This window comes from Narcine bancroftii, chromosome 3, assembly GCF_036971445.1.
Source record: "Narcine bancroftii isolate sNarBan1 chromosome 3, sNarBan1.hap1, whole genome shotgun sequence".
Taxonomy (NCBI): Eukaryota; Metazoa; Chordata; class Chondrichthyes; order Torpediniformes; family Narcinidae; genus Narcine; species Narcine bancroftii.
In genome coordinates, this window is record NC_091471.1 from 92,984,246 (window position 1) to 93,010,739 (window position 26,494).

At 41.2% G+C, this 26,494-nt stretch overlaps 1 protein-coding gene across 1 annotated transcript; it reads left to right on the plus strand.

Moving 5' to 3' along the window:
* The first annotated feature begins 11,763 nt into the window (after positions 1-11,763).
* LOC138756700 (general transcription factor IIE subunit 1-like) lies at positions 11,764-23,763 on the plus strand. Its single transcript, XM_069923087.1, has 4 exons — positions 11,764-12,211; positions 13,170-13,371; positions 15,804-16,018; positions 23,420-23,763. Exons 1-4 carry the CDS (start codon positions 11,764-11,766, stop codon positions 23,761-23,763), a joined length of 1,209 nt encoding a protein of 402 aa, XP_069779188.1.
* Positions 23,764-26,494: the final 2,731 nt, after the last annotated feature.

Here is a 26,494-nt window from a genome sequence, read left to right on the forward strand (position 1 = left end):
AGGTACACAATCCTTTATCTGGAACCCTTGGGGGACAGTGTGTTCTGAATTTTGGATTTTTCCAGATTTCGGAAAGTCCACCTGAATTGTGCTGCCTTATCCACCCCCACCTCCTTCCAGTAGCCTGGCCACCTCTCCCGAGCGCCAGCTCCCCGGCCGCCTCTCTCCCCACTTACCGGATTTTGGAGCTTTCCAGATTTTAGATGTCCGGATAAAGGATCGTGTACCTGTAATATTATTGAAGCTGTGCTTATTAACTGAAATAAATCACTATTTTTAAGCCGAATGGGCAGTAAGACTTTTCAATTGTTAAAAAAAATCTCATAGCTCTGGATACACCTAGATCTAAAACAGTGGTTCTCAACCTTTTTCTTTCCACTTACATACCACTTTAAGTATTCCCTATGCCATAGGTGCTCTTTGATTAGTAAGGGATTGCTTAAGGTGGTATGTGGGTGGAAAGAAAAAGTTTGAAAACCACTGTTTTAATCTTACCTAATTGACTTGTTATGTGCATGGTTTCATAACTCTGAAGGAAATGGGCCAATGACAATTTTTCCCACACAAAATATTTCAGTAACAATTGGGTCTAGATCAGTAATTCTCAACCTTCCCTTCCCATTCACATATCACCTTAAGCAATTCCTTACTAATCACTGAGCGCTGATGGTGTTGCGGAGAAAGAATTTCACAACTAACACCAGGGTAATGCTTTGGATGAGTTTTATTAGCACGATATCTTGGACAGCAAGCCCAGCACCCAGCCTGAGCTGTGACTCTAAAACAGCCCATTTTTATACAGTGGAATAAACAAGTCAGCTTGAGAAGTCAGCAGAATGAGTTACTAGAGGAAAGGGGGAGGAAATCACAAGAATATAATGCAATCAGAGTGTCTCAGACATAATGCAATCAGAGTGTCTCAGAAGATAAAGAATGTTATCTGGAGCTATTCCTTTGCAATCAGCACCCGGGACCAGAGATCCTGTCTCATTCCATTCTCACAAACAAGTTTTATAACATGCCATAAACCCCTTAAGAGTTACTCTGCTATCTACAGTATCCTTCCATTTGACAAATTTCTTCCACAGATGGCATAGGGATTACTTAAAGTGGTATGTGAGTGGAAAGAAAAAAGTTGAGAACCACTGATCTAAAACTTATGCAGAGTTGTGTACTATAATACGGGAACATCAAAGTCCCAAACCACCTGCTGTAGCAGAAAGGCAAAGTTTTGTTTTAATTACAGAAAACAGAGGATAGGCAAATCTGTAAGCAAATGTTGGAAGAATTACATAAACTGTCATGCCACTGTGAATTTGGACAATTCTTAAATGATGTTTTAATAGACCGAGTAATGATGAGCTTAGCCGGCTGCAGTGCCAGATAAAAATTACTGTCAAAAAGACATAACTCTTACTTCTGCATACGAGACAGCTTTGTGTTCAGAGACAGCTGATAACAACGTGGACATCTGCCAAGGCAATCCTCCAGTGGTGGGCAAATTTTTCCACCAAAACTGCTTCCACTGTGGAAAAGGCAACCATAAGCCAGAAAACTATTATTTCAGACAGTCTAAGTGCTAGCTATGTGACAAAAAAGGAACATCAAAGCCAAGTGCTGAGAAACAAAGGTAAAAAGGATAAAAAGAAGGGACAGAGATATGAAAAAACATCCCACCAAAGTAAGAACAGTGGAAGAGGACGAAAGCCCCAGCACTGAAACAAATGTCTCAGAAGAAGATAAGATGGGAAATCATGTATATTCACGGATTTAATGATAGAAAATCAGAATTCTACTTCAAGGTGAAAATCAACAATGAACCTATTTGAATGGAGCTGGACACAGGAGCAGCAGTTTCGCTGATGTCATTAAATCTAAAACAACGACTCCTGCCTCACCTCACCATTAAACAGGCCAACATGATGTTAAAAACAGTCACAGGGGAGAAAGTCAAGGTGTTTGGAAAATGCATCGCAAACGTGAAATATAAGGAAAAAATGCTGAGATATCTACTCCTCTACATCATTAACACCAAAGGGTCAATGTTGTTCAGAAGAAACTGACTATCCTGCATTCAACTAGATTGGATGGAGATTGGATTCATAATGAACTTGTGCCTAGAAGATAAAGACAAAGTCAAAACTGAAACAAGTTCTCAAGAAGTACTAGGGGCTTTCGAAAAAGGCCTGGGAAAAAGCCATGGAGGCCAAGCGAAATTACACTTAAAACCAGGTGTTGAGCCCAAGTTTTTTAAACCCAGAATGGTACCTTCTGCCATAAAAGGAAAGACTGAAGTGAAACTTAGCAGATTGGAAGACAAGGGAGTATTGGAAAAAATCCAATACAGCGATTGGGCAGCTCCCAGTGAAAAAAAAACAATAGAGAAATTCAAATTTGTAGATATTACAAAATCACCATTTGGCCAGGCTTTGTACATACCAGAACACCCTATACCCAAAGCTGAAAAATTATTCTAAGCCCTGAATGGAGGAAAGAAATTCACCAAGTTAGACTTACTTCAAGCATACCAACAAATAGAATTGGATGATGACTCAAAGAAATACATGACAATCAATGCTCATTTGGGGTTATTTACCTATACTAGAATGCCACATATTAAGCAGTCATGGACAAATTATTATATGGACTTAATGTAGGCTGCTACCTTGATGATATTATAATTACCAGTCTAGACAACTCGGAGCACCTATCCAATCCAGAAAAGGTCCTAAACTGTTGGCAAGACCCAAACGTCCTGTTGCGCCAAGACAAATATGTATTTATGGTACCTTCCACCACATATCTGGGCTTTACAATTAACAGCGAAGGAATACGAATGGACACTGCTGGCACCGAAGCAGTCTGCAGAGGACTTTTCTCAACAAACTGAGCCAAATTGCAATAATTGCTGGGCTTGGTTAACCCAAATATGTCAACGGTGTGCAGCCCACTAAACTAACATTTTTAAAAAAGACCAGAAATGGTATTGGAATGACGAGACTAGTCATGCAGTGGACTGCTTGAAAGAAATACTAACATCAAGTTTTGTCCATCCCGACGTGGTCCACGGACTCTCCCTTCCCGTCAGGCCGATGACCAGATCGGTATCAATGACTGTGAAGGACCAACAAACTTGTATCTGGGGGTACTGTGTAGCATCTCTAACGGTGGGGGGGGGGGGAATGTTAAAATTATTTTGTGTTGTTGATCGGGAATGTTAAAATTATTTTGTGTTGTTGATCATGCCCTGCCCCAGCTCTGCGCGCTGATCCTCCTGGGCCTCGACTTCCAGCATCAGTTCAGGAGTGTGCCGATGGCGTTCGGGGACCCCCAACTGCCGCTGACTGTTCACAACCCTCAGCTCTCGGACCCCCCCCCCCCCAACCAAGCACCAAGTCTCCGGCACCATCCTGTAATCTCACTACCTTACAGGTGGTCCCTCCGTTATTATTCGCAAACCTCATCCCGGACTGTAAGCCGATCACCACCAAGAGTAGGCGCTACAGCACAGAGGATATGCAGTTCATCTGGGCTGCTGAGGTTCAGCGACTTCTGGCAGAGGGGATCAGTGCCCCTAGCTCCAGCCCCTGAAGGGCACAGGTCCTTGTGGTCAGAGGGGCAGGCAAGCCCCGGATGGTGATTGACTATAGTCAGACCATCAACTGCTTCACCAAGTTGGACGCATACCCGCTACCCCGGATAGCCAACTTGGTCAATGAGGTCACTCAATATAGAGTTTTTTCGACCATTGACCTTAAGTTGGCTTACCACCAGCTCCCCCTCCACCTGAGTGATCAAGCCTAAATGGGATTCGAGGCCGACGGCAAACTTTTCCACTTCCTGCAGGTGCCTTTCGATGTGACTAATGGTGTCTCTGCTTTTCAGATGGACCTGATGGTGGAGGAGCACAAACTGATGGCAACGTTCCCATATCTCAACAATGTCACCATCTGCAGCCATGACCAGCAGGGCCACAACGTTAACCTCACCAAGTTCTTACGTACAGCCAAGTCCCTCAACTTGATGTACAATAAGGACAAGTACGTGTTTAATACAGACCGCCTGGCCCTTCTTAGATGCGTCATGGCGCATGGTGTCATTGCCCCGGACCCTGACCGCATGCGACCCCTTATGGAGCTATCAGTCCCAAACACCCTGAAGGCACTAAAAAGGTGCCTGGGGCTGTTTTTTAACTACGCACAATGGGTGCCCAATTACGTCGATAAAGCCCATCCCCTGATTAAGTCTACAACCTTCCCATTATCGGCGGAAACCCAGGCTACTTTTCACCAGATCCAAGGAGACATTGCAAAGGCCACAATGCATGTCGTGAATGAATCCATCCCCTTCTAGGTGGAGAACGATGCCTCCGACTTTGCACTGGCCGCCGCACTTAACCAGGCAGGCAGGCTGGTAGCGTTTTTCTACCACACCCTGCATGGTTCAAAAGTACGAACTCCTCAGTCGAGAAGGAAGCACAAGCGATCATTGAGGCAGTGCACCACTGGTGGCATTACCTGGCCAGTAAAAGGTTTACCCTGCTGACTCACCAGAGGGCAGTGGCCTTCATGTTCAATACAAAACAGCAGGGTAAAATCAAAAATGACAAGATTCTTAGGTGGAGGATTGAGTTATCCACCTATAATTATGATATCTTGTATCGGCCGGGCAAACTCAACGAGGCCTTATCCCAAGGGACGTGCACCACCACACATCTCGACCGTCTCCAGGCCCTACATGACAATCTGTGCCACCCCGGTGTCATGAGGCTGTACCATTTTGTTAAGACTCAGAACCTCCTGTAGCAGCTTGAGTTTGCCAGAGGGAAGTAACTTTGAATATGTGATTACAGATACAATGTTAATCAAAAGATTTATAACAAATATGTATATTAAACTGCAAGAAAAGGAGAATGAGGAAACAAATGGTAAAACTAAACAAAAATGGGAACAAGATTTAAATATAAAGATAAAAAAGGAAACATGGGAGAAGTTATGTTCCGGAACGATGAGAAATACAATAAATACGAGGTTACGTATGATACAATATAACTGGATACACAGGCTGTACATTACACCTCAAAAGTTAAATAAATGGGACCCAACAGTATCTGATAGATGTTTTCGATGTAAAAAAAGAAATGGGAACAACAATTCATGCAATCTGGACATGTGAGAAAGTAGAAAAATTTTGGGAAGATCTAAATCAGATATTAAATAAAATAACAGAAAACAATATACCAAAGAATCCAGAGATCTTCCTCCTAAGTAACATAAAAAACAAAGAATTTGGAATTGATTTGGAGGATGCACAAAAAAGATTTGTTAAGATAGCTCTAGCCGTAGCAAAAAAATGTATTATGTCAACCTGGAAATTGGAAGATAATTTGAAAGTACAACAATGGTATATAGAAATGAATAAATGTATTCCATTGGAAAAAATAACATATAGTTTAAGAAATAATATTGAAATATTCGAACAAATTTGGGAGCCTTACATTAAATACAATAGCGAAAACCTACCGGGGACAGTCATTACCTAAGTTAACGGAAGGAAAAGGAAATGAAAAGAATGGACTCAGTAGAATTTCTGGTGTATTTTTATTGTCTGACTGGTTTAATGTATCCTAGAATGTATACCTTAAATGGACGGGAGGGGGGAGGTAGGGAGGGTGGGATGGGAGGAGGGAGGGGGGGAGAAAATGGCACTGTATATGTGTGAAAAGTAAAAAGTGTGTACCATGGTTAATGTGATTTATGGTGTGAAAAATAAAAAATTTAAAAAAAAGTATTTTATCCATAACAATGAATAAATAAATATTGTTTTGTACCAATATGAGTCTTGGACGGTTAGTAGAAACAATTCCTTTGGTTGTTCAGCATTCTTACTGTCCATGAGAAGAAATTGTTTCTCAGCCTAGTGGTGTTAGCTCTGATACTCCTATATCTCTTCCCTGATGGAAGCAGTTGAAAGATGTTGTGTGCATGGTGGAAGGGAAGTGTTCAATGTTATTCTCCAGGTAGGCCAGGATGGAGGGAAGCATCCAGGCTATAGCATCGTCTGTGGAATAATTTTTCCCATAGGTGAAGTGAAATGGATCTATTGTCTCTGGGAAGTGTGTTTGATGTGTTCCATCACCAAATGCTCAAACCATTTCATAATGGTGGAAGTCAGTGCCACAGATCGTTAGTCATTGAGGCCTGTTATCATTGCCCTCTTGGGTACGTGGATGATGGTGGCTATCTTGAACCCTGCTGCAGTGAGGTGTTGAAGATGTCTGTGAAGACCTCTGTCAATTGGTCTGCACAGTCCTTCAGTAACTGACCAGCTATGTTGTCTGGTTGCCCCACCTTGTGTGGGTTTACCTTGGATAGGGTTCTCTTCACCTCGGCTGTGGCTTTGCAGCCCATTCATCTGGGGGACACGGAGCTTTCTTTGATGTCATCCTGTTCATCCCATAAACAGTGCATAGAAGGTGCTCAGTCTGTCTGGAAGGGAGGCATTATTCTCCTTAATTCGGAAGGTTGACCTGTGATCTATTATCGTTTTGATCCCTTGCCACATGTGCCTCTTGTCACCAGTGTTACATAGCTGTTTGTGGATCTTCTGTGTGTACTCATTGCTTTGCCTTTTGATTGCATGGGAGAGTTTGGACCTGACTGATCTTATTGCCATCCTACAACCTTGTCCCGAAGGTAGCATCATGACCTCTGAGAGGGGCCCGGACCTCTGCATCCATCCATGGTTTCTCGTTAGCCCTGTTTGTGAAGCATTGTGAAGCACTGAGCTCATGTACTCCACTATGTTTACATGGCCGTTGTAGGTGGCCGCCTCCCTGAAACAGCTCCAGTTGGTAGTCTCAAAGCAGTCTTGCAGTGTTGCTGTGCCCCCTCACCTCCCATCCACGCCCACCCCTCCACCAGCCACATCCTGATCTCCCTGCGAACTGACCTAGTTTGCTTTGCCAGTGGTCTGTATGCTGGGGTTAGGAGGACAGATATGTGAACTGAGTAACCATTGCTGGTCAAACACCACACTTTATGTAGCAAATATAAAGATACATAACCAATGTTTCAGGCTTGAGCCCTTCATCAAGGTTTGAGCAAAATGTAGACAGGCATCCGAACAAAATGGTGGTGGGGGAGGAGTACAGTTCCAACAGGCAGGTGAACAAGAGAGGGAGGGCACACCACCAAACAAGGGGGTGGAGAACTGGAGGAAAGAAGAAAGAAGAGGATGGGGCAGAGATGGCAAAGGAGAGTAAGCTGGAGAAGTCAAAGTTAATGCCATCATTGGAGAGTGCCCAGATGGAAATTTTGGTATTGCTCCCCATATTCATGGGTGTCCTGAGTTTGAGGTTACAGGAGGCCATGAACAGACACGTCAGAGCAGAAGTGGGGCAAAGAATTGAAATGGTTGGCCACTGGGAGATCGCTGTCACTATACAGACAGATCAATGGTGCTCAACAAAGCAATCTCCCAGTCTGAGTCCTGTCTTTCCAATGTAGAGAAGCCACAACAGGAGCACCAGATGCAGAAGTGAGGTGTTGCTTCACTTGAAAGGACTATTTGGGAGCCCAGATGGTGGAGAGGGAGGAGGTGTTGGCACAAGTGTGGCACTTTCTGCAGTCACAAGGGAAAGTGCCAAAGGGTCATTAATGGGATGGGAGGGATAAACAAGGGAGTAATGGAGCAATCCCTATGGAAGCCAAAGAAAGGAGAAAAGAGGAAGATGTGTCTGCTGGTGGGATCACATTTTAAGTGACAGAAATTATGGAGGATAGATAATGTGTTAGGTGCAGAGGCTGGTGGGTTGGTCAGTGAGGACAATGGGAATCCTGGTTTTGTGGCATCTAGGAACAGAGGAAAATGTCACGGGCTGGGATGTGAGATGATACAAGCTGCTTTCTTGAGACACTTACTCTTGTAGATATCCTTAATGGAATGAAGACTAATGCCCATGATGGTGCTGGCCAGGTTTACAGCCCTCTATAGTCTTTTCCTGTTGTGCATTGGCACCTCTATACCAGACAGTGACGCAACCAGTCAGAATACTCTCTTTGATGCACCTGTAGAAATTTGCAAGTCTTTGGTGACATATCAAATCTCCTCAAACTCCTAACAAAATATAGCTGGAGGCAAGGCTTCTTCATAAGTTCGTCATGATGGTACCAGGATAGGTGCTCAGAAATGTTGACCCTGGTATCCAGTCCACATGGTGGTAGGTGAAGCCCTTAGGCTGCAGTGCTGTGTCACAATGAAACATGTGACGGCCCACAATTGCGGAGATCGGGTCGGCACATCGCATGGCAGCAGACGCGGACGGAGATCGCTAAAGCGACTGGTGGGATAACGAAATGGCGGAGGTAGAAGCTGAGGCAGCATCGGACCAACAACCCTAAAATGGAGTTGGTCAAGCTGCCCAACTAACTCAGCAGAAACAGGTGGGGGAAGAAGGGCACTCATATGCATGGATGTTCCCGCCTGCTATTGTTATTCATATTGATGACTCAGTCAATTAGCAAAAATGGCGGGAACCTGAACAGTATAAAAGCAGCCTTTCCAGCCCTAATAAAGTGAGTGAGCTTAATCTGCCACACTGCGTGTGTGTGTTTCTTTGTAGCAGTCAGCTCTACAGATCACACAGCAATCACTAATGCCCCTCTGCTGCTGTCATTTTGCTCAGAGTTCATCAAGTTTATTTAGTCTGGAGTTTGCCATTGCTGTATATAGATTTTTCCTTACTCTTTATTTTCTGGTACATCGGGGTCTGTGCTGTGGATTCCAGCTGTAGTAGCTCTAAATGCAAATATTTGATTATTCCCACCAGAGTTGCACGCAGAGTCGCAGCTGAAAGGTGCCATTTTTTGTTCTCGAATCCAGCCTGTAAGGAGTTTGCACATTCTCCCTGTGGTCTGCATGGGTATTCCTCGGGTGCTCTAGTTTCTTTCCACGTTTCAAGGGATTGGGAAGTTAATTACGTGTATTTGGGCAGCTCGGGCTCGTGCGCCAGAAGGGGCCTCTTACCACGTGATGTGTCTCAAAACAAAGTAATGAGCATTACAAATAAACATTCAGGTAATATGTTGAAAGTTCAGCTTTTAAATCACAGTGGCCAAAGAAAAAAATGCATTTCTATCATAACTTTCATGGCAACAGAACATTCCCATGTGCTTTACAGTCAATTATATAGTTTAGAATTGCAATATTTTGCTACACCATCCTTGTTGTTGAATGTAATTAATGTAACTTCCCAGGTAGCAGCACAGTAAATGGAACAGTTCAGTATGTTGCCTCACTGCCACCTTCTCAAGAGCAGACATGGATTGGTAATACTGACAGCCTTGCCAACAAAGCCCATGAAAATAAAAAAAAAGGCACCAATATTTTCTCCCTCCTACCTTCTCAGAGCTTAATTCTGAGATTTGGTAGATTTATTGGAAATTTGCTCACTGACAAAGCAGATAACAGTGCAAATAGGCACTGAGAATAAGAAAAGTAGCAGAGATTTTAAACATCACTGATTGGGCCACAGTTATTTCCTTGATCAGATGAATTTGTTTCATCCAACTGATTAACAAACCAAGGGGATATATGAGGGCACTTACACATCTTTCCTTAAATCATGGAAAAAGGGCATTTTCTGTACATTATGGTTTAAGTGTGATTTAATTGGCTTTATTATCTCCTAATTCTTTTCACCTGTTCTCAAACCTGCTTGGTTTGGATCACAGTCAATGTTAGTAATTTCTGGTGAGTTTTTTTTAAAATTGATGTTATTCATGTCTCATCTGCTAAATGACATTATGTGAGTTCATGATGATATGGTTCTGCATTAATTACAAAACTTTCTGAGGGGATGATATTTTTTTTTCCTTCACAGATGGAAATGGTGACAAAATGGTAGATGGAATTCAATCCAGACAAGTGTGAGGTGTTGTACTTTGGGAGGACAAACCAGGATAGGGTTAGTGGTTGGTAACTATGGAGGGTGGGACAACAGAGGGACCTGGGAATATAGATACATAATTCCTTGAAAGTAGTCTCACAGACGGATTAGATTGTAAGAGAGCCATTGGAAAACTGGGGTTCATAAATCAAAGTATTGAGTGCAGGAGTTGGGGATGTTGTGAAACATTGGTGAGGCCAAATTTAGAGTATTGTATGTAGTTTTGGAAACCCACCTACAGTAGATATATCAATAAGATTGTGGGTGTAGAGAAAAATTACAAGGATGTTACTGGGACCTGAAGAGCTAATTTGTAAGGAAAGGTTGAATAGGTTGGGACTTAACGTCCTGAAGTGTTGGAGAATGAGGGTTAAATGCAAATAGGCTTTTTTCCATTGAGGTTGGGTGACACAAGAATGAGAGGGGATAGGTTAAGGTTGAAATATTTCAGGTGAACATTTGGGGGAATTTCTTCACTCAGAGGAGGGTGAGAGTGTGGAACAAGGTGCCAGTTGAAGGGGTGGATGTGGCTTTGATTTCAACATTTAAGAGATGGATTGGAGAGGTATGGAGAACTTTGGTGCAGGTCAATGAGGCAGTCTAGATTGGCTGAAGGGCTTGTTTCTGTGCTTTATGATTCATTAGTATTTTTTTTTCTTTGTGTGAGTTAATGTAAATTCTGAGTTTCCTCTTTGTTATTAATAATTCTTAATCTCTTTTATTACTAAAACAAAGATGTTATTTAAAAAAAGGTAGAAATCCATGAGGTGGTTTCTGATGTATTCTCCTGAAGATAATTGATGTCTCCCCATTTACTTGAGACATCAAAACACATGCTTAAAACTGCCTATTTATTTTTAAAATTGAAAGATTAGCTTTTTTATTTGTAGGATCTCTGCATTTGGAAAACCATTTATATGCCAATGTTATCACTTCTATTACCCTTCCATTAGAAGTGTACAATATATTTTAAAGAATTGCAAGTGGGTAGGTATCCTTGAGTAGATGTTCATTCTGTTGTTGAAGGCTAGTTTCCTAACTGATCAATTGTATGAACAGTTACCAGCACAGTTATCTTTTGTTGCTGGTTGAATTAAAATGCTATTAAATTGTTTTTGCCAGTTAAATGCCAGTTCTTGCCAGAGGATATAAAATGAGGATAGAAGCAAAAGATAGCAAAGTTTTGCTTTCATACTTGCCACTTTAAAGGCCAATTGGCGTTCAATTCCTGGGATCACTGGCAAGTGTGAAAGGGGCTCCAGTTAAGGGTGACCCAGTGGAAACGGCACAAAGGCCTTCCTATCCCGGGACACTGCACAGCCAATTAAGTGGGATGTCAATGGAAAAGGGACTAGAGTATTGTGCATTATTTTATTTGAATACCTAAGTTTGGTTTTTATTTGGGCATGTTGTCTGGAGTATTCCTTATTGTAATTGGCTACTTGTCACCCTATTACAAAGCAGCTGCTCGTCACAGAAACTCACAAGTGATGTTATAAACAACTTTCACTGATGCAAATTCTGAGCTACTGTGTTTCAACTGAGTTTGTTGAGCCATATTTAATGGCATACTCTAAATTTTAAGCATCAAGTTGTGATTAAAACTGCTGCTGCAGTTTCAGCCCTTTCAGAGTGAGTTCACCATTGTAACTTAGTAGATTGGCAATGAATCAGAGAAATTGTTTCCCACAATTTGCTTCTTGTCAGTTCTCTTTGCAAAGAGCATGGAGGATGCTTGCCTCTTTCAAATATCCCTTTCAGATAATTAAGCTGATATATTTTTTAAACCTTTTTCTGATTTCAGTGGCGGTATGATGGGAGACCAAAAAGTGATCACTGAAATTCCTCCAGCATTAAAGCGTTTGGCAAAATATGTGGTGCGTGGATTCTATGGAGTGGAATATTCCCTCACCCTGAACATTCTAGTTCACTACTCCTGTGTGAAGGAGGAGGATTTGCAACAACTGTTGAAATTTGAGAAGAAGCAGCTCCGAGCTGTTCTCAACACACTGAAGGCTGACAAGTTCATTAAAAGTCACATTAGAGTTGAAATCAGTGCAGATGGAAAAAGTTCCAGAATTAATTATTATCACATCAACTATAAGCTACTTGTAGATGTAGTGAAATACAAGCTGGATGTTATGCGCAGAAAAATTGAAACTGATGAGAGAAATTCAACAACAAGATCTTCTTTTAAATGTCCCCTATGTTTCAGTACATTTACCGATTTGGAAGTCAATCACTTGTTCGATCCTTGCACAGGTAAATATGTTCTTAAATTTTTCAAGGAGCCCAAATTTTATTAATTTGTTTTGGCTATTAATATATGGTTTTGCTGCCAACCGAGAGAATTTTTTAAAACATAACTGAAATTATACTGATTGTTTTAATTGTGCAATTTGTAATGTCGTGCAGTAATTTGGCCAACTCCCATGAAACCAGTTCCATTACTCAGTGAGAATCTTAAGCCCCTTTCATACTTTACATCCCAGTAAATTGGCCGTTCAGTGTTCTGGGATAGGAATGGGAGTTTGGCCTCTCACAGCAGACCACTCCTAACTGGGACACTGAACGCTTTCACACTTGCACGGGTTTATCCCCGGCATTTGGTCTGTTCTACCTTTAATCGGAAGTGCCTGCAATGTTGCTGCCCGTATCACACTTGCCTGATCTCGACACCAGGGATTGTACGAGGGGTCGGTCAGCAATCCCCGGTGTAAGATGACGTTCTCTGACGCCGGAGTTGAGCAGATTTTGCTTTCACACTTCCCATTTTAAAGGCCAATTGGTGTTCGATTCCTGGGATCACTGGCAAGTGTAATCTCACCAAATCAAAACAGATATGCAGAAGTAAATAATCTCTAGTTGTGAGGCAGCTCAGCCTCCTTTCCCTTTAGCTTAGTCTCTCGACAGCACTAGGCCGATCCTTTTAAAGTTTTCTGGTGAAGATTGGAATTAATTCTGTTGGATGCTGAAATGATGAGCAGACGGTAGAAGCAAAGTCACTGAAACCCTCCCAAAACATGAAACACTAAGAATGTTGTATATTCTGGTTCTCGTCCCCTGCTATTTTTTTCCCAAGATGTTGCCAAAGTTGCTTGTAGCCTTGCTTAATGGTAAGGTTATTGAGCAAACAGTTCAAGATCTGAATGGCCTTTCTGTGCTGTATGACCGTGACTGTCTGTTCATCCTTTTTCTGCTGTTCCCATAAAATTTACAGGTAATTTTAACTGTACTTACTGTCACACTGAAGTAGAAGAGGATGCCTCCTCAATACCAAAGCGGGAAGCTCAAACTCTTCTTGCCACATTTAATGAACAGGTTGAACCAATATATGCACTTTTGCATGAAATTGAAGATATTGCCCTTCCACGTGAACTTCTGGAACCACAACCAACTGAGATTCCAGAACTGACAAACTGGTAAAGTATATCTGCTAAACCTTTCTAGTTCTATTATGTGCAATGCATTAGAATGCTAGAGAAATTCAGCTGGTCATGCAGCATCCAGAGGAAGCAAAGGGGAAGCAAGGTTTTGTGCCTAAGCCCCTCGTCATGGTACAAGTCCCTGAACAAAAAGGATAGGGAGTGGGGGGGGGAACAGGTCTGTACTCCTCCCCTTTTTTCCCCTCTCTGTGTCTCCTCTCCTCACCTTTTTATTCAGGCACCTGCCTGCTTTTTGTTAATACCTTGATGAGGGGCTCAGGCCTGAAGCATTGGTTCCCCTGCCTATAGTTCAGGGTGGCCAAACTTGCTGAATGAAAGAGCCAAATACAATAAACCTCAGATGTCTAAGAGCCACAAGACAAAAAAAAATGTTACATGTGTGTTTCTACTCTTGCACATTTTGTTACAAAAACCTATATAAATATTAAGAAATACATGTCTGTAATATTGATGTATGTAGTTTTAAAATTGCTAATTTGTATTCAATAATCAAAAAGTCCACATTTTCAAACTCCTGATTGCATGCCTCGCCCACTAAAACTACAAATGTGAGCACTAGCTTGTAGGATTCATTTCCCACCCAATATGTGTGTGTATTATATGACGACCCCAGAGTTTGCACCTAAAATTTTGGTTTTGAGCGATATTCTTTATATAAGATCACCCAAATCTGGCACTTACCGCTGACCAGTGGATGCTGTTAAAAAGAAAACCACAATATTTTTAATAACGAATGATCATTTAAAGGTTTTTAATTTATTTCAGTATTTTAAAATATACCACTGTCAGCTCCTGTAACAGGCTGTTTAAAGCCTGTACTGAGCTGACATGTCTAATTGGGTGGATGGACCCTGCGGAGGAGTGCTGAGACTTCACAAATAATTAATGGGGTATGCATGAGATTGTATCGGAGCCGGCAGAAATGTGGCATCGATGTTGAGACTTTGTAATCAAGTTAAGAATTTTATACACCTTGTATGGGACGACCTGATTTGTTAATTTTGTTTTGGATCATCCTATACAATGGCATATACCACATTGCCGCGAGCCACACATTATCTATCAGAGCCACATGTGGCACCTGAGTTGTGGTATGGCCGCTCCTGCTAACCTGAGTTTTTCCAGCACTTTTGTGTATTGAGTTTCCCGTTTAGCCTAATTCTGTTCTAGGGCATTCTCTCTTCCACAATGCTCTTAATTTAATTTCAATACTTTCCGGTTGAGGGTATGTGGGATTTCTATGCTCTCTCTTGACTGCCTGAACCCATTTGGAATGGCACATTTTAATCTCCCTGTAGTATAAACTTTGGAATAAATTGCATGTTAATTTTCCCAAATTAGCTTAAAATCACCAGTGTGGGGAATCAGGTCTTGACTCTGAATTTGTTCTTGCAATATTTAGCTGTATAAGTTTTAATCCCTGCTGGTCGAAAATTAAATTTACATAGTGTTTGATATTTAAAAGTATCAAGATAAGATGCCTCCATGTTGTTGGATGCAAGAAGAACTCCCATAACTGCAGAGAAAATAGGTACAGGAGTAGGCAAAGGGATGGAAATGATGGAATTGGATTGGGATGGGGGTGGTTACATAAAATTGGAAAGATCAATATTCAAGGTGTTAAGTTTAAGGCTATCTACGATTGTTCCTCAAATTTGAGTTTGGCCTCGCTCTGACAATGAGGCTGAGGACAGACGTGTCAATTGTAGGCATCGTTGACCAGCTAAAATAGTTGGCTGTGAAAAGCTTAGACCTGCAGGGTTTAACTGTTCAAAGCAGTCTCCTAATCTGCGTCTAGCCTCGAGCATGCTCTGTTATTCAATATGACTGTGGCTGATCTTATCTTTATTCCACTTCCACCTGTTCTTTACAAGCTTCAACTCCCTAACAAATTCCAGAATTTAGAAATTATTAATGGGAATGAAAGTCAACTGTTTTACACTCTCGGGGGTAATGGTTTTCTATCCAGGGAAATGTGTCTAACTTGTATGTGCTTCATTGCAATCTAGGTATGCAAGGACTTTGACCAGTAATATTTGTAGATAAATAAATTTGTCGAAAATGATAATGCTGCCCGAGCTGTTGTAATTGCAGCAATGCCACTGGTGTGGACCCAGGAGGGCAGAGACGCAGTGCTAACCCTAAGGGTTCAGCCACCTGGTTCTAATGCTGTCGGCTCAGTATAGGTTTAAACAGTCTGTTTAAAGAGCTGACAGTGTTTTATTTTACAATCCTGCAACCATGGGGTCTACCCCCAAGATGGTGGTGACTATGCTGGCATCGGCCACGAGGGGTTGTACATTCTGGGGAGCAGCGACCAGCACAGGGCACCAAAAATTGGGAGGACATCTCCCGTTGAGAAGAAACAGAGATGACCACCCTGCTTTTGTTATATTTTTTTCCCTCAGTCTGAAGCAGAAGACTTTCTGCCCTGCAAATTATGCTCATCCGGGTAGATGGTCAAACAAAACTAGTTGCAGTGACCTCTATGAGCAAAACATTGTGGTAAATTTCCAAGAATCTGAAGCCAAAACCAAGAAAAAGCCTATTAAACCTCAGCCAATCTGGATGGCCACAAGTACTGTTGAAGAAATTGGTTTGGAAATGGCAGGGTGTTCATCTGGTGAGTCCGTTTTATATTTTCTATAATACATTTTGCGTATGCAACCAAAAAATAATCACAACCCAGGTCTTTAGGAAAGTTTTGAAAATGTACTGACCTTTTAGCAGGGATTAGTAAGGGATTGCTTAAGGTGGTATGTGGATGGAAAGAAAGTTTGAAAACCACTGTTTTAATCGTACCTAATTTACTTGTTATGTGTACTGTTTCATAACTCCAAAAGAAATGGGCCAATGACAATTTTTCTGAAGCAAGGTATTTCAGTAACAACTGGGTCTAGAGCAGTGATTTTTCAACCTTCCCTTCACATTCCACCTTAAGCAATCCCTTACAAATCACAGCACCGATGGCACAGGGATTAGGTAAAGTGGAATGTGGGGGGGGGGGGGGCACTGATAATCAATACTTTAAAGTATCTGCTATTATTCTTTAAACCAGCGTTACTGGGAAAATTATTAACCAGTATTTGTTGGACTTAAGTCCCAAAATTGTAATTGTCTAATACTTCCGCCTGAATACATAAACACAAAGATGGCATTATTTGGCAAATTTCAGGAATTTCCTGGAAATTCTTGGTATTTCTAACAGCCACATGGTTGTTGTCGCACTGGTTAGTGTAGCGGTTAGTAAAATACAGTGCCAGTGTAATGGATCTGTGTTAATATTAAGGTTAATGTTAATCTATATTTCATAGAAAAGTCTTAAAGTTAGAGTTAAAATATTATCTGTATATTTAGTAAGTTAGTTGTGGGCTGGTACAGGGTCACACACAAATCACAGTGTAGCCACTGAAAATGCAGTGGTGGCTGATGAACTCAAAATAACGACACAGAGTTGCAGATAAATCGGAACAAGTTTACTTAAGTCATGCACGTATTCCTTTAAAACATTGAACAACACGTGCCACGTATGACATTATGATGTCTCATGTAGGTTTGCTAAACTTCTGGGAGTTGTAGTCTATCTATAGCACCACTACTCTGCCTCTCCCCCCCCCCCCCCCCACCCCCAGAACTGCAACTATCACCTGGTAGTTTTTTGGGGAGGTCTACCCCTTCATCGGACAGCTGGCTGTTGAATAGGGGAAGTTTTGTCAACATGAGCAGGTTTGAGCCTGTCAATTCTGAATGACAGAGGCAGCCTGGCAATGCCCAAAATGCAGGTTGACCTTGTTTGTCTTTATCACCCTGTATGGTCCCTCGTATGACACCTGCAATGGCTATCCATGTGTTCCTCTATGTATGAACACTTATTCACAGTCCTTCAGTTCGTGTTGTACAAAAGAAACCTGTTTGCCATGTGATGATGGTGGTACAGGGGATAATTTGCCTAGAGTATCCCTTAGTCTGCTCAGCAGCTCTTTGGGATTTTCATCTTTACTGGATCCATGTTGAATGAATTCCCCTGGGACCACCAAAGGCATGCGGTATACAAGCTCCGCAGATGAAGTGTGAAGGTCCTCTTTTGGAGTTGTCCTCGTGCAGAGCAACACCCATGGTAATTCGTCTGCCCAGTTGGGACCATCCAAATGGGCCATTAAGGCTAATTTAAAGTGGTGATTGAATCATTCAACCATCTCATGGGCGCTTGAATAATGAAGCCTAGAGCCAAACAGCTGAGATAAGGCTGTCCACAATGAAGATGTAAATTGAGGTCCTCTGTCAGAAGTGATGTGTGATGGTAGGCCAAAGCGAGCCACCCAGGTATTAAGGAATGCTCGTGCACAAGAGTCCGTAGAAGCATCTGCCATGGGGACTGCCTCAGGCCATCTCATAAACCTATCGATCACTGTGAAGAGAGAGTGGTAGCCTTGTGAAACTGGAAATGGTCCCATTATGTCCATATGGACAAGGTTGAAGCAGTGAGTTACCAGTGGGAAGGGTTGTAGATGTGCTTTTGTATGCCAATGGATTTGTACTTTTTGACAAGTTACACAAGATCTTGCCATTTGTGTGACGTCTTTCTTCAGTCGGTGCCAAACAAATCTGTCTGAAATCAGACTAATGCTTGATCTGATGGATGGATGAGAAAGTTCATGGACAGAATCAAAAATGCGACATCTACACAAGGCTGGGATGTTGGCCGTGGATGTCTTGTTGACATGTCGCAAAAGAGCAGCTTGCCAACATCTTTGATTTGCACATCCTTCCATTGTAGGTTTGTTATCAAGGTGTGATACGACTCCATCACATCATCTTGTGCTTGGGCAGTGGCGAGAGCTGCACTGTCAATACCGTGGTCAATTGCTGATCTCTCGAGTGCAAATGAGTGGGAAAGTGCATCAGCCACTATATTGTCTTTTCCAGAAATGTGCATTATTCTGGTAGAGAATTCAAAAATGAAGGCTAACTGCTGCCATTGTCAAGCTGACCAGGGCTCCAACACTTTTGACAGTGGTTGGTCTGGGATATTCAATAATAGAGTTGATCTTGGAAGGCAGCAGGAACCACACTCGTCAGTGATTGTAAGCCCCAGGAATTCTAGGACTGTTGTCCAAAAACACATTTATTGGTCAGTCCAAATTCTTACAAATGTCTAAAGAGTGTACGCAGATGTTCCCTGTGATCTTCTTTAGTTTTGCTGGTGACTAGATAAGTGAAGACATTGGCCATGCCACACCCTACTGCATCCATAACTTGCTGAAAGATCTAAGCTGCACTTTTTAACCCAAAAATTCAAACCATCCAAAAGGTGTAATTATTGCTGTTTTTGGGATGTCACTGGCCCCACTGGCACCTGGTGATATACATGCACCAAGTCTACTTTTGAAGAGATTTTCACTCCATGCAGGTTCACTGAAAAATCTTGAATATAGGGAATAGGGAAGTGATCTGGTATAATGGAGCCACTGAGACATCCATTATCTCCACAAGGTCTCCACCCTCTGATGCATTTTTGGACTAAAAGTAATGGAGACGCACATTGGTTGTTGGACATGTGAATTATCCCCAGGTCTTCCATTTTGTGGAATTCTTGTTTAGCTAATTGCAGTTTCTCTGGAGGCAAGCAACATGCCTTTGCATGAATGGGAAAACACTTGGTAAAAATATGGGGAGTTACCCCATGTTTCGCGGTGGGGGTCAAAAACTGCAGAGTTGTAATTTCGGGAAACTCTTCTACAAGTCTGGAGAACTTATCAACAGTCTTGCACAGGGCTTGAAGGCATAGTGCAGGACCATGCGATTCTGCCAGGCGAATAATTTGAAAGGTGATACTGCCCACCAGCTGACACCCTTTTAAAGCCACCATGAATGAATGAGCTTGAAGGAAATTGGCCCTGAGTAGTGGTCATGACACTGCTGCTAAAATAAAAGGCCACGTTTCCTTCGAACTGAACATTCTTTTTTTTTTTTGGTGACATACGTGGGTATGTTGGAACTATTGACTGGTGTGAGTTGCCCACCAAAAATTTACATTGGGACAGCTGATCCCAAACATGCAGAAAGCTCAGATTTTGGGCCAACCATCGCAGCCATAAATGACAGTCTCCCAGGGCACTTCACGAGAATTGCCAGGGTGGCAGATGCCTATGTGCATTGACTCCCCAATGACGGTGGTTAAAAACACCAGGTGGAAGTGTCGACAGGCTGTTTGCCTGACTTGAGACATTGTCTTGTTATAGTAACTGGTGTGTTGAGAGCGTTGGCTTGGGATGTAGTGTCCACAAGAGAGATGCTGGGTGCAGACAGCTGTGATGCACTGACATTGACCGAAGACCTTTTGATGTGTTTTTTTCCAGCCACAGGACATCTGCCTCTGCAGCTACTGCCCTTGGGTCTTCCAAGGAACTCTGAAATAATAAGAGTTTAATGTCTTCTGGCATCCTCTCCAGGAAGAACTGTTTGAATAACATATCTGGCCATTGGCCAGATGCCAGGTACAGCATGTCATCCATTAGTTTGGACGGGGCAGGGTCACCTAAATCTTCCATGTGTAACAGTTTGGCAACCCTCTCTCTGTGGGACATGCCACAAATTTGCAGCAGGAGCACTTCGAGATGATCATACTTGCACTCTCCAGATTCCGGTGGATCGCGCAGGATGTCACCAACTCACTTGGCAGCGGTTTTGGTCCAAGGCACAGACAAGGTGATAATAGCGAGTCGCATCCACCTCTATCTTCCTGAGGCGAAATTGTGCCTCAGCCTGTCAAAACCACAGCTGTGGTCTGCCTTCCAAAAGGGCAGTAGCTTAACAACAACTGCTGCAGTATCCATATGGTGCAAAAGCTTGTTTTGGGGTCACCAAATGTAGCCACTAAGAATGCAGTGGTGGCTGATCAATGCAAAATACGACACCGTCGGAGGTAAATCAGAACTGGTTTACTTCATTCACGTGCATATTCTTTTAAAACACTGAACCACATGCATGACGTTATGACGTTCCATGCTGGTTCGCTAGACTTCTGGGAGTTGTATTCTATAGCACCAATGCAACAGTACATTCATGGAGAACTATTGCACTCGGAGAGTTCATTCTCGAAATCCAAGCCATAATGGAACTGAAGTGTTCTTAATTGAAACTCAAGGACAACATGTGGTTTCTTAAAAACATTTTTTTGTTGTTGTTCGTATATGCAACATTTTGATAATGTGCCAGACTTTGTGGAATCATAACCACTTAAACAGAGATGAGGTCGGAAGTTTGTAGAACTGAAGTTGTTTTGGACAGAAATGAAACTAAAATTGTGATGTCACATCATATGATGCCAGAGAGCTCTACACTGAAGGTAGAAAGAGCTTTTGAATCGGTTCAGAAGTCAAGACCCTGTGGGACACACAGGAGTTGGACCCTTGTGAAAGACAGGGTTGAATTACAGTAATTGGAGTAGGTGCTGTTGTGTGTTGCACCTAATCAAAGGGGAATACAGAAAAAGTGGATTTCAAAAGGGAGGTCACTTTCCAACTGCTCTTTTGAAAATAAAGTGCAGCTTCTTTGTGGAAGAAAACTGAAAAATATAGAAAACTTGACCTCCTGGAAAGACGGGACTTGTATTATCCTTATCACAGGAGATACAACACAAGTATCTTTTAAATAAGTAAGACCACTTTTTATTTGTGCCCAAAAGATGGTCAACCTTGTTTGAAGAATACCTCTCTGAAAAACAGCTCATCCATAGACTTGAGTTTAAAGAGATCTAAACGTATGTTTAAAAGTGATTTTAAAAGGATCTTGAAGTTAACAAGATATTTGAAACTGGACTTTAAAATTGACTTTTTCAGAATGAAGTTTAAACTGTAATGGTTTTGGATTTTAATACACATTTACATTTGCACATAGTGGAGTTAAATTTAGAGATAAGTAAGAAATATTATTAATAGTTTAACAAAAACTATTATTTTGAATTTATCATTGGTTAATTTTCCATTGCTGATCCTCTGGTGTTACAAGCTAATAAGCCCTTATTAGTACGAACAATCACTGGGGTTTGAATCTGACACTGTAAGCAGTTTGTATGTTCTGTGTCTGTGTCGGTTTCCTACCACCTTTCAAAATGTACCGGAGATGTAGGTTAATTGGGTAGCACAGGCTCGTGGGCCAAAAGGGCCTGTTACCATACTGTACGTCTTAAAACAATCAAATGTTCAGTTCTTCTAGAGTAGAAGGTTTGGAAGATGAATATTTAGTTTGTATAGCTAAAATCTTATCCATATTGCATCCCCATGTCCTGATTAACCTAGTCCAAATACATAGGGAGACATAAGTACAATAACCAAAAATCCTTCAGAGGGGGGCTCGTAGGACGCAGGAATTCTAACAGTGATTCATGAGGGTGTTGATGGGGAGAAGAGCTCCCGAAGGGCCTTGGGTCTTATCAGCTTCCTGAATTGAACCAGAGTTCAGAACCAGGAGATCTGGTTTTCTGCTGGAATAAACAGGAGATTTGAGCAGCTGCAGATGTTACAAGGGCACCTTATTTATGTGCCTTAACGTAAAATAAAAGTTAACCCATTTTATGAACATACTAATAAAGGAATCTTGAATCTTCATCAAAACTTCTGGCTAATAATATCCTGGACACCTGGTGCTAGAAAGGGATCTGATGTATCGAGGACTGTTATGAGAAGGGGCAGGTCATGTCATTCGAGCAATTTAAAAAAACCACACAAATTTGATTTATCATGCAAGACCACCTTCTGCTATCTTCAATTAAGATTTTCTTTGAGAGACGAGTTAGGTCCATCGATGGCCCTGCTGTTGTGTAGTGACGTGGAGGCTCTAATTCAAAAGGGAACCACATGTAAATTAATTTCCTGCTCCAAAGTGAGTGCTGGAAACACAGGAGTCAGATTTAGGAACAGCATTCCTGAATGATGCTAGTCTGACTTCTGTTGGGACAGCCTAAGGGCAGTTATTAACACCAGATATAGGCTGGTGCAATACAATTTCTTGCACCAGCTATACCTTACACTGCAAAAGTTGCACAAGGTAAACCAGAATTCTCAGAATTGTGTTTTAGATTCAGTGTAGAGACAGGAATCTTTGTGCATTTAACCTGGCTATGTGCCAAGGTGAGACCTTTTTGAGTAGAATTGGACATTTTGGGAAAAAAATCACAGGGGTGCAGGTTATTATGGATGCAAGTCAGAGGGTGTCCAAACACCAAGTTCAATTTGTAAAAGTTACCTTGGTGGTGGCCAAGAGATTGCATAACAGCTACCTGGAAATCTGACCCGCAGCTAAGCATAACGTGATGGAACACAGATGCAGAGCTGTGTTTCCCTGGATAAAATTACCTATAACTTGAGGGAGAGAGAGATGACCTGTTCAATAAGGTGTGGCAGCCATACTTGCGATACATTGAAGTGCAAGTGAGATTAACCTTCTCAATGCCTTTCTCAAATGGAAACAACAGGCTCACACAAGTCCCAGAATGTCGAGAATGAGGAAATAGTTTAGAGGCCTGGTCAGCAACCCACCCCCCATTCCCCCCAACGTGTGTATTTTCATTGTTATTTTTAGTAATTGATATGTCTCTCTTTGCTAATGTGAGGGGGGGGGGGGAAGGAAAAATAAGAACACTATATAAACTTATCTGTTTTTTTTAAAAAAAAAATAAGGGGGGGGGGGGAAGAAAGAGTTCCCCTGTGATGTTTGTAACTACAAATAAAATTTTCAAAAATAAAAAAAAAACTCCTGACACCAAGTTTCTCCATTCCAGATCCAAACAAAAGGGCTCGGTAGTTGGAGATTAAAAATGTAAGCTCTGCCTTTGAGACTAATAGTTAACCTCACATTTCTCCCACTTGATCTTTCACAAAGAAAACCCAGGCATAGGGTAATCAGCTTTTATCTGATGGGTAAGAAAAGGATCAAGTTGGAGGTTTTTATGAAGTGAGTTAGAAATGTGCATGTGTAGTTTTGTTTGAAATTGACGAGTTAAATTCACTTTGAATTATTTTAGAACATGCCGTCCCGCCTGATCAAAATGTAATTTCAAAGAGCAAAAGTCTCCATTGTGAAGTAATAAAAACTCTTCTGATTCATGAGAAAAGAGGGGCAGCCTTCACTTCAAATGCAAATTGGAGTGAACCAGGCAGTGAATCTGAAGAAGAGTTCAAGAGTACAAAAGCAAAACTTCAGGAAGATGAATCTGAGCTGGAGAAACCTACACTTACAGTTGCTGGAAGACCATACCTCTACAATGAAGTTGGTCAACGGCCTGAATTGGTATCATTGATGACTCGAGAAGAAAGGGAAAACTATATTAGTACTTGCCAAGAGATGTTTCAATTAGTGTATGATTAAATTCTAGTATTTAAACATTACTTGTAATGTGCATTTGTTCTCAACTAGTTTGCAATAACCTGATGAAGTAATTTACTGAAAAGCTGGTTTACCTTTCATTTAATTAGTAAAATTTCATTGAAATTGACCAAATGGCTTGGTGTTTTTAAAAACTGCAGCTGTAGAAGTTGAAATGACAGAGAAATTACTTTGCTGTTCCTCTGAATTAGGGTGGGGGGGGGGGGTGTTAGGAAAGAGAGAGAGTAAGGGTAAAAAGACCCTGATGTGTTATATACAGGCCTCTAATCAGTAGCCAAGATGTGGCGTGCAAACTACAAAGGGAGATAGAGAAGGCATGCAAAAGGGGTAATGTTACACTAGTCATGGGAGTTTTCAATAAGCGGGTTGTTTGGAGAAAAGATTTGTGCTGGATCCCGAGGCAAGGAATTTATCGAGTACCTTTAGGATGACTTAGAACAGCTTGTAGCTGAGCTGATCAGGGAAATGGCAATTATGAATGGATATTGTGTAATGAACCAGAGTTGGTAAGGGAACCTTAAGATGTAGGAGTGGGAAGATTTTAAAAGTTTACAGAAGGCAACAAGGAAAGTTATTAGGAAGGAAAAAATGAACTTTGAAAAGAAGTTGGCAAATAATATCAAAAAGGAGTATTACATAACTTTAGATTTTATTTTTGGGGAGCTAATATTACTTTTGGATTCATCATTAGGAAAAATTAGGTGCATTAAGTTGGATTAATTTAGAAATTAAATCTACTTTTTAAAAAAATTCTCTTCTTTCAATACTTGGAGCACCCTTACCATTCATTTTGGGTACCATAGATTTTAATCAATTAGTCCTATTTGGGTCATTCCTTTCTTGCCTTTGGTTCAAGATAACAGTTAGCATCAATGGTTAAATTTAGATATTTTCAGATATTTTTACAACCAAATTCTTGCTTCTTTTGATCAATTATCCACCAAATTTAAAATACCTAGTCATAATTTTCTTTTGCTATTTACAGGTTGAGGTTTTTACAATTTTGAAGCTCCCTGAAGACCTGTAACCTATGATGGGGATGATTTATAATTTTCAACCTAATTATAAAAAGGTAGTATCTGGCCTTTATGAATTATTTTTAAATTCTAGGGACAGTTCCCTTGACAGAATTAAAGCTATGATAAGATTTTCAAGTTATTTTCTGAAACTACATGGAATTCATTTCTGAAATGAGTGCATTCGTCCTCTATTTGTGCTAGACATTCATTTTTACAATTTAAGGCAGTACACCAGGCCACTATTCTAAAGTTCAATTAGCTAAATTCTATTCTAATCTATCTTCAAAATGTGACAAGGTACACGTGTTTTGGTTATGTCCTTTTTCCAATTTTTGTCCAAATCCTTTAATTGCTCTCTTTGGAATAAGTGGGCTATCTGGTTTAATTCTGACTGATTGACAATTCCATGTAGTTGCCCTCATCTCCCTTTATCACAAGGGCCATTTTAATGAGCTGGAAAGATGGTCCCTCCTACTTGTACACAATGGCTGTCTGATATGAAGGCATTTCTGACTTTGGGAAAAAAATTAGATGTTCCACTACTGAAATGAATCTTTAACTTTATGATAATTTTTAAATTATTTTCAATATTTGTAAAATTAACTAGTTTATGGTTTTTGAACCCAATGTATACCTTTTTTATTAGTTAGTGGACTCTTTGTAAGCCAGTAGCCTCTGAAGGGAGAGGATTAAATTGGATATGTGTTTTCGAATCGCTGTATACTGACACATGTCCAGTGGTGTTTTTAGTTGGCCTGGCAGTGGTTCAATGCAGGGTCAATGACTGTGTCACTATCCGTAATCTGCCAGGCAGCTGAAAACGTTGTGCTAGCGCAGGGAAACTGAGAAGGGGACCGTTACCCTGGTGCTGTTACAAAGGTCTAAGGTAGATAAGCCTCCCGGACCAGATGGAATGCACCATCAGGTTCTGAAAGTAGTAGCTATATAGATTGTGGAAGCATTGGTAATGATCTTCCAGCAGCACCTTGTTTAAGAAAGGATGTGCTGGCATTGAAGAGAGTTCAGAAAAGATTCACAAGAATGATGCTAAATATGGTAAAAATAGATCTGGTCCTCGGGTTGAGATTCAAAATTGAAGAAAGGCTAATTTTGAGGAAATGAAAAGGAACTAGAAAATGTAGATTGGGATAAGTTGTTTTCCGGCAAGGATGTACTCTCGAAGTGGGAGACTTCCAAAGGCAAAATTTTGAGTGTACAGTGTTTGTATGTTCTTGTCAGGATTAAATGCAAATTTAACAAGCATACCTTTAGGTTTTTGAGGGTTGTTGGGGATCTGGTTAAGAAAATGAGAGGTGTATAGGAAATAAGGAATAAATTAAGTACTTGAGCAGCATTTTTTTAAAAAATGCAAGAAAAATAGGAAATCAGGAGTGCTAATAGAGGACATTGGGTTGTTTTGGCAAATGAAATGAAGGAAAATCCGAAGGATTACTACAGGTATATTGAAAGGATAGCAAGTGACAAAATTGGTCCCCTTGAAGAACAGAATGGTGGGCTATGTATGGAGCCAACGAGATGGGGGAAATCCTAAGTTTTTTTTGCATGTTATGAGTTCAGTGGACACCACAACAAAGGGTAACTTAAACAAAAGTTGCTTTTAATTATCTTTGAACATAAAAATAGAATCAAACTCATCTCTATTGACTCACTTAACCCCTTTCTAATTCTAAGCA